Source organism: Limulus polyphemus, unplaced genomic scaffold (genome assembly GCF_000517525.1).
Source record: "Limulus polyphemus unplaced genomic scaffold, Limulus_polyphemus-2.1.2 Scaffold1877, whole genome shotgun sequence".
In the NCBI taxonomy this organism is placed as follows: domain Eukaryota; kingdom Metazoa; phylum Arthropoda; class Merostomata; order Xiphosura; family Limulidae; genus Limulus; species Limulus polyphemus.
In genome coordinates this window covers 105,647-114,171 of record NW_013667487.1, presented here as the reverse complement: position 1 = coordinate 114,171, position 8,525 = coordinate 105,647, and the positions used below count along the sequence as shown (strand labels likewise).

The following is an 8,525-nucleotide window of genomic DNA, read 5'->3' as shown; positions in this document are numbered from 1 at the left end:
TATGTCCTATTCTTTCGTAATTTGTTATTGTTGTACCTTTCGGTTTAGTTGTTATTATTGTATTCTTTAGTTTACTTGTTATTACCATATCCTTTAGTTTAGTTGTTATTATTGTATTCTTTAATTTACATGTTATTATTGCATCCTTTAGTTTACATGTTATTATTGCATCCTTTAGTTTACATGTTATTATTGTATCCTTTATTTTAGTTTTTATTATCGTATTCGTTAGTTTAGTTTTTATTATTGTATTCTTTAATTTACATGTTATTATTGCATCCTTTAGTTTACATGTTATTATTGTATCCGTTATTTTAGTTCTTATTATCGTATTCGTTAGTTTACTTGTTAATATTGTATTCGTTAGTTTACAGGTTATTATTGTATCCTTTAGTTTACTTGTTATTATTGTATCTTTGCGCCTTTACCATATATAATAACGAGATTCGTCACGTCTTGAGGAAGAGATAATATGATTAGTTTATTTTAAATATTATATATATATATATTTATATATATTACATACACATTTCTCGAAGTGCAGTCAGATGAAGTTATTAATTTTTCTTTCAGGCTTCGAGACAATGGTTATAAATCTTATTTCTTATATGTACTATGCTTGATGTACATAATATTAATCTTCATTATCTACATACTATACTCTAACAAAGTACAAACAGATGAATAATTGTTGAATAAATTTCTCCACCAGGTAGCAGTATTACTTAAAGAAATATTGTAGAATTTGTTCAGAAGAAAAATTTAGGATTTTCAGATTATCAGATAGTTATTCATATGAAAACAGTAAAGTGTGAAAGGACATCACTTTCATAAAGACTATAAACGATTCTTACTTAATGCCGATTAGGATTTCTTTCTTAGACTTAAACATTGCTACTTCATTGAACGCATGTATCAAGTAAAGCAGCCAAGCTTAACGAAAGAAAAGTTGCTCAAAGATAAAAAACGCAAAATCAGTTCCTTCTAATCAAAGAAGCTAAGCCTAAAGAAAGAACATCTCTTCACGATAAAAACGAAAATTACAAACTTTATCAGTTCTTAGTGAAGTGAAGCAGCTGAGCCTAACGTAAGAACGTTGATTCAAAATAACAAGGCAAAATTATCCAACTTTATAAGTTTTTAGTAAAGTAAAGCAGTTAAGCCTAACAAAAGAACGCCATTTCAAGATTAAAACGCAAAATTAGTTAACATTACCAGTTCTTATTCCATGTCTAAATTATAACAAGAACAATACAGAGAACAATACTATATATATATATAGATATATATATGTAGGGAATCGAAGATACACCACATCAAATAAATTCCATTTCATTATTAAAATAATTTTGATCCATTTCTTTGATTTCTGATTTATTTCTTTACACATGACAGTGCCAAGGAAGGCATAAAAATCACCCTACTTATAATAACATTTTCAAATAACGTAAGCTCGATTTTACACCAATATAAAAACTTGCAAGTAACGGAAAAGGTGGATTTTATTTGTATATGTTCTCTTTGATTACAGCACAGATGATTTGGAGTGTCGACTCTGTTCTCGTTACAAGATAGAGCAGCACAATCGTCACATCTGCACACATCTAACCACACACACACATATTTATTTTAAATCTGGCATTTTTCTGTCTATATAACTTATCACAGAAACTGTCAGTAAATCATTTTTCTAATCAAAATCCTTCTAAACAGTAAATACCACTTCCAGTAAATAGAGAAGAACGATTTATAACGTCACGTAGCATCAAAATAGCGAGCAATCAATGAATCATATGTTTCATTTTCTGCTATAATTACTACAGAAGTTGTCTTCGCACGTGACGATTTTCAAAGAAATTACTTTCAAATTACAAATTATCGCTGTTGCTTGACGTCTGAAATTCCAGGTTTCTAGCCTTCTGTCCCATAGTATGTTTGGCTTGGTTTTTGCGATGACATAAATTTTTCTCTCAGTTAAGAAAAGTAGCAGCTTGTTGATAGTATTGCTTCATAGATTTACTGATCATCTTATTGACCCAGAAAACTTCAAATGACGTAAATTCTTTTGAGTAACTCCCATTGGTTGATTTTGTTTTAGCATTTGAGATCGGACCAATTGAAGATGATGCTTAATATATTCAGCTCTTGGGGCAAGATTCAAGGCTTTAAGAAAGCATTCTTCTGTTTGTTTCAAGTGACCTCTGTGAAGATAAACCACACACAGATTATGTAGACCTTGGACGTTTTGGGGGTCAACTTCCAGGATCTTCTGGTAACACTGAAGTAGTATAAAAATAAAAATCGATTTACATGTATATTTAACAAAAGAAAAATTGAAAAAAATATACTCATATTGTTAAAGCAAAGATCGACGAAAAAAATGATATTCAGAAAGAAATAGCAGGATTGATTTTGCAAAAACCAGCACAATTACAGCACAGCTACGCAGATAATATTCTGTAAAAACCTACATGTCTACAGTACTGTTATGTATGTAATTCTCATTCTGTAATAACCTGCCTGTCTGGAGTAGTGTTATGTATGTAATTCTTATTCTGTAATAACCTGCCTGTCTGGAGTACTGTTATGTATGTAATTCTCATTCTGTAATAACCTGCCTGTCTGGAGTACTGTTATGTATGTAATTCTCATTCTGTAATAATGTGACTGTCTGGAGTACTGTTATATATGCAATTCTCATTCTGTAATAACCTGCCTGTCTGGAGTACTGTTATGTATACAATTCTCATTCTGTAATAACCTGCATAACTGAAAGACTATTATGTATGTAATTCTCATTCTGTAATAACCCGCCTGTCTGGAGTACTGTTATGTATGTAATACTCATTCTGTAATAACCCGCCTGTCTGGAGTACTGTTATGTATGTAATACTCATTCTGTAATAACCTGCATAACTGAAAGACTATTATGTACATAATGCTGTTTCTTTAATAATCTGCATGACTGCTACAGCACATACGTAATACAGATTCTGATTATGTACGTAAAATTGATTGTACAATGACCCGCATGACTACTTCCAGATTGTATAATAAACTCCACGACTACATTGTATAAAACTGTGCATAGCTACAGCTCTATTATCTGCGTGAAGTTAATTCTACAATAACCTGCATGACTACGGCACTGTTATTTTATGTACATAATACTGATTTTATAATGACTTGCACTGTTATGTATGTAATGATGTTTTTTTAATTATCTGCATGATCACAGTACTAATATAGAAACCAAGAACTAAACATCGAGCTGGTAAACAACACATGCATGCATGATTTCAGCACTATTACGTAAATAATGTTGTTTTATAAAGTAAAGGCCTAACATATAAAGTGTTTTATATATAAAAAATAATAATCTTAATTTAGTTTCGGCTCACCACTAACAGGTTGGTTGGTTCTTCATTAATAATTTGTCTGTTTGTGTGTTAATTCGTCTTCCTCTCTACATATTCCCCTGTCTATGTACTATCGATAAATTTATCAACACTAATATGTCACAGTGATCTCTATGTGTGCATATCTAAGAATTACTGAATCCAAGTGGTTTAGTTGAGACAGAAAATATTATATAATAACTATAAAGTTTCTTTCATCTTATCAATAGGCAAAAAATAAAAAAAACACACACAAAAAAAACGTGTTGACTTCTTGCGTGCAGAAGACTCCAAGCTAACGTTTAAAAAAAGAAGATGGATTTTATTGCAAGTGAGAAGAGGAATTTCACAAAATAGATGGTGTTTTGTTCGATAAGAGTACTGGAAACAGCTTCACTCAGCTCTGAAATATTCATGTATTACTGAGTTGCATTCACAGGACTATATAAGTTACCACAGTACCGATATTAGTCTACAATATCAGTCCAGGGAAATGCTTGGAGCTACAAAGATGTACATAATTTCAAATGAAAGTCTATCCATCTATCTATGAAAAACATTTGCAGATACATTTGTAAAGAACACACCGTTTCCGCCCCGTCCAGGTTTTCCAGCTGTGTTACGTAGATATCTCCCAGTAGAAGGAGTCCTTTTACATGGGTAGCATGATGCTAAATAGGTAATAAAAGTTCGTGAGAAATCACAAAAAAAATTTAATGCTTTTTAACACGTGACCTATTTATTAAAGACTGACTGGTAGTAATAACATTAGGTTTATTAGAGATTAAATTTTGGTGTTTCTGTTGAAAATGGGTGTAAGAACTGTAGGTTTATTTAAAAGTTTAACTTTTGTTGTTTCTATTGAAAGTGAATGTAACAGCTTTTAGGTTTTTAAGAGATTAAACTTCTTCGTTCTTTCTGTTGAAATTGGAAGTAACAACTTTAGATTGTTTAAAAAATGCCGACTTTGCTGTTTTTTTTTTAAACTGGATGTAATACCTTTAGGTTTTTTAAAAAGTTTAAACTGTGTTGTTTCTGTTGAAACAGGATTAAACAACTTTATGTTTCAAGAGTAAACTTTGCTTTTTCTGCTGATACTGAGTGTAGCAAAATTATGATTTAAAGAGTAAACTCTGCTGTTTCTGTTGAAACTGGATTGTAAACTTGATGTATTTTAAGAATTACGATTTTATTATTTCAATAATAACTGGAAGTAATGGTAGCATGTTTATTCGAATTTTAGTATTTCTGTTAGAATCGGATATTTTAAGAAAAATGTATGTAGAATTCCAACGTTCCTATTTCTTTGGGATTTAAAGGAATCACAACAGAATTATTGACGAATTTTTGATTGCCAACCTTCTATAAATTTAAAGTATATAATATATATATATATAAGTTACTACGTTTTTTGCAGAGTATTTCAGTTTATCAATAGTGATTATTATCTCTAATGCGTGTTGTAACTTTACACTGAAAACTTTTATTTGTAATAGATTAAAAATAATTCAGAATATCGTTGAAAATACATTTTTCTGTTCAAATTTGAAATAAAAACATCGTAGATTTAAACTTTTAACAAACACCAAAGTTTCAAACTAGTTGTAACAACCATTGTAGATTCCATCTTATAACACATGATGCAGAAAACTTATTAAGATAGATAGGTTTGTAACAATGATTTAGATCGATTAGCCTGGAATACTTGTTATTTGGCTAACCTGCAACAGTTGTTGAAGAACCTCAAGAGCTTCGGAGTGACGATTTTCTTCCGTAAGCAGCAATGCAAGGTTGAAGAGGGCGCTTCGGTCACTGGGTTTAATCTTTGCAAAAAGTTTTTTAAGAAAGTACAAAATTAATTAAAACCTTATCAAGTGTTTAATCTTCAATACATCATTGTTTTTACATTTCAGAGGACTCTTGCCATGCCATACAAAAAAACAAATATTAAAGAAAAATTAGATAATTTTAACAGGCGAAATATTTTTATTTTTAGCCAAGTATTTTCTAAAAGATTTTTAAAAATCAGTTCAGTGTTGAGAAAATTCAGCAGAATGTAATATATATGTTGTAGGTGACACCAATGGCTGAGATAGCTATTTATTTTTTGTTTTTATGCTGATTCAAAAGTCCCACTCGTGTTGATTTCAGTGAAGGTGATTCGGTTTTAAAGATTGAAGAATTATAACAAACGTTTGATTAATCTATTCTCCAGAACCTGTTTATTTTCTCCATCAGCGAAATAATCTGAAGACACATTATAATCTAAGTAATAGCTCCTCATGGGATAAGGTTTCCACAAAATATCATGCCCGCAGTAATTACTGAAGCTTTCTAAACATCACAATATTTCTTTCCTCTAAGAATAGTAGCTTTATTGTATGGGTTTGTTCATCTGTTGGCGTATTTAATCCTAAATATGGTTGTATTCTAGTTATCAGTTCTATGTGATTTTAACAGTTGCTATATTCTACTTATCGCTTTACGATTCCTTCTAAACGTAATTGTGAAAATGGGTTATAATACTTACCAGATTACCTTTGTTTTATGAGCGGTTCTAACAATGGCGATATTCTGGTATTCAACTTATCAATTTACCGTTCACTATAGGTGGCTAACAATAGTTGTATTATCATTTGGTCTAGGTTGCAACAATGATTGTATTTTATTTATCGCTTTTCTATTTGTTTTGAAGGTGGTTATAACAATTGTGGTATTCTAGTTATTGGTTTACCCTTCGTTTTATAAGTGGTTCTAAGAATAGTAAGTTTATACTTTTTTGGTCCTTTTTTGATATGGTTCTAACTATAGCCACTTTATTTATCGATTTACCTTCCACCTGACAAGGTTTAACAACTATGTATTATATTTTGTTGATCTGGATCTAACAAGGCTAAGATTTTGCATGTTAATAATGAGGAAATGGACTAGTGGTGTTTAACTGGTCGTTAAGTAAATCATTTAGCACGTGTTACTGCTCGTAAGTTATTCAGTATGTTTGTGTTTCGATAATGCTAATGTTTGTTTCATTACCACACAGAGAGATATAATGCGATATAAAGCTGTTACCAATTCCCAGCGAATGCTGTGATAACTCCAGAACTTCAGCCACGTGACAAACTGGCATCTGTTCCGCATATGAATGAAAACCTCGCTCTTTTCGAGCTTGTAAAATATCCTCAAAATTTTATCGATGTGTAGATGGTTATGTGACTGCTCTTTCCGAAGAAAAGTATTTATATAGCAAGGTTGTTAAACAATGAAGAATCATAGGACACAGCATTTCGAAGAAGTGGCTATCAATATTCTACACAGAAGAGAACTGCTCGCACAGGAGAGCTTTCAACACAGCAAGGTGCTTCGTTACCCCACCTCAAGGCAGGAGAATCAGGAACACCGCTGCCATACGTAAAGTGAAAGTTATCGTTACGAAAGGAAGCCTTCTAACCCTCCAAAGAGATTGCGATGAAGCTAAGCATTTCTCCTAGTACCGTTAAAAAGATAATTTAAAATATGGATTTGAAGCTGACGAAGGATCACAAGCTAAATGTTCACAAACTTCTAGCCATACTTTGAAATCAATGGCTGATTTTATGAGAAAGATAGAAAAAATCGAAATCACAACAATCGCAATCCGTCAGATACCTGTCAAATTTGCCTTTAGTCTGCTTAAACGTGGTCTTGAAAATCGCAAATCTAAGATATTAGCTAGTTTATGAAAAGCTATATAAAAGTTTTTCCATGGTCGCTCCATGGAAACGAAGCTAAAGAATCATTATTCTGAAGCAGGGAAGTAGATAGAGCATGGTCGTTAGAGAAACAGGGTTTTCATTACTAGTGAGTATCGAATTTAAACATTCTTCCAAAAGGTGTACATGACCTTCTTTAAGTAGATAGAGCATGGTCGTTAGAGAAACAGGGTTTTCATTACTAGTGAGTATCGAATTTAAACATTCTTCCAAAAGGTGTACATGACCTTCTGTAAGTAGATAGAGCATGGTCGTTAGAGAAACAGGGTTTTCATTACTAGTGGGTATCGAATTTAAACATTCTTCCAAAAGGTGTACATGACCTTCGGTACTGGTGACAGCTTGTTAACTCTTTAACTGCTGCCGCACTTATGGATAAATAACTTTCCCAGTACCAGATTTAAAATGTGGCAAACGGTCTAATGCTTCTTTACTTACCTTAAACTGGTAAACTTTCGGAAAATTGAAAGGAAAAATACCCTTTCTTAATACAAGTACAAGATCACAAACTCTCGTGGCAGTGTTCTATAAGAAGACAATAAACGTGTGGCCATGGAAGTGAAGGAGTCAATATTCAGAGTTTGCTAGAGTCTGGGATTGCAGAGTGTTCAGCATTTACTAGTGTTCTGAATTTGCCGGTGTTCTGGATTTGCCAGCGTTCGGGACTTGCCGTGTTCGGGATTTGATAGTGTTCCGGACTTGCCGGTGTTCTGTATTTGCCAGCGTTCAGGACTTGCCGTGTTCGGGATTTGCCGTGTTCGGGATTTGCCAGCGTTCGGGACTTGCCGTGTTCGGGATTTGCCGTGTTCGGGATTTGCCAGCGTTCGGGACTTGCCGGTGTTCGGAATCTGATAGTGTCGGGAACATGCTTACCTCAACAGCTTTACGGAACCAGCGCTCAGCAGTTTCAGAGTTTCCGTTTTCTAAAGCTAGCATTCCCAGGCTGAAATACACATCTTCTGTTTGAGTTACACCATCAGTGGCCTTGTGAAACCTGTCTCAGCAAGTTCGATTATAGAAAAAAGTAAAACTTCATCTTGTGAAAATACACAATTCAGCTTTGTCAAATAACGTTGTTACAATATTAGTAATAATCAAATGACATGGTAATTTTGTCTATAAAAATCTTAACAATGCACATAATCATCAAACTACGTGTTAATTCATCTTCATCAGATAACGTTGTTACAATATTAGTAATAATCAAATGACATGGTAACTTTGTCTACAAAAATTGTAACAATGCAAATAATCATCAAACTACGTGTTAATTCATCTTTGTCAAATAACGTTGTTACAATATTAGTAATAATCAAATGACATGGTAACTTTGTCTACAAAAATTGTAACAATGCAAATAATCATCAAACTACGTGTT

The 8,525-nt window shown here is 32.5% G+C and overlaps 1 protein-coding gene across 1 annotated transcript in view; it reads right to left on the bottom strand.

The window, feature by feature from the left end:
• Positions 1–461: 461 nt before the first annotated feature.
• The window catches only part of LOC106465231 (transmembrane and TPR repeat-containing protein CG4050-like), a 99,381-nt gene continuing 91,317 nt past the window's right edge, over positions 462–8,525 (bottom strand). The window contains exons 20-23 of the mRNA XM_022393087.1: positions 8,021–8,141; positions 5,120–5,221; positions 3,986–4,069; positions 462–2,278 (exon numbers count right to left, since the gene is read on the bottom strand). Coding sequence (XP_022248795.1) covers positions 2,024–2,278; positions 3,986–4,069; positions 5,120–5,221; positions 8,021–8,141 — 562 coding nt within the window. The 3' untranslated portion in view covers positions 462–2,023. The remainder of the gene's footprint in view (positions 2,279–3,985; positions 4,070–5,119; positions 5,222–8,020; positions 8,142–8,525) is intronic.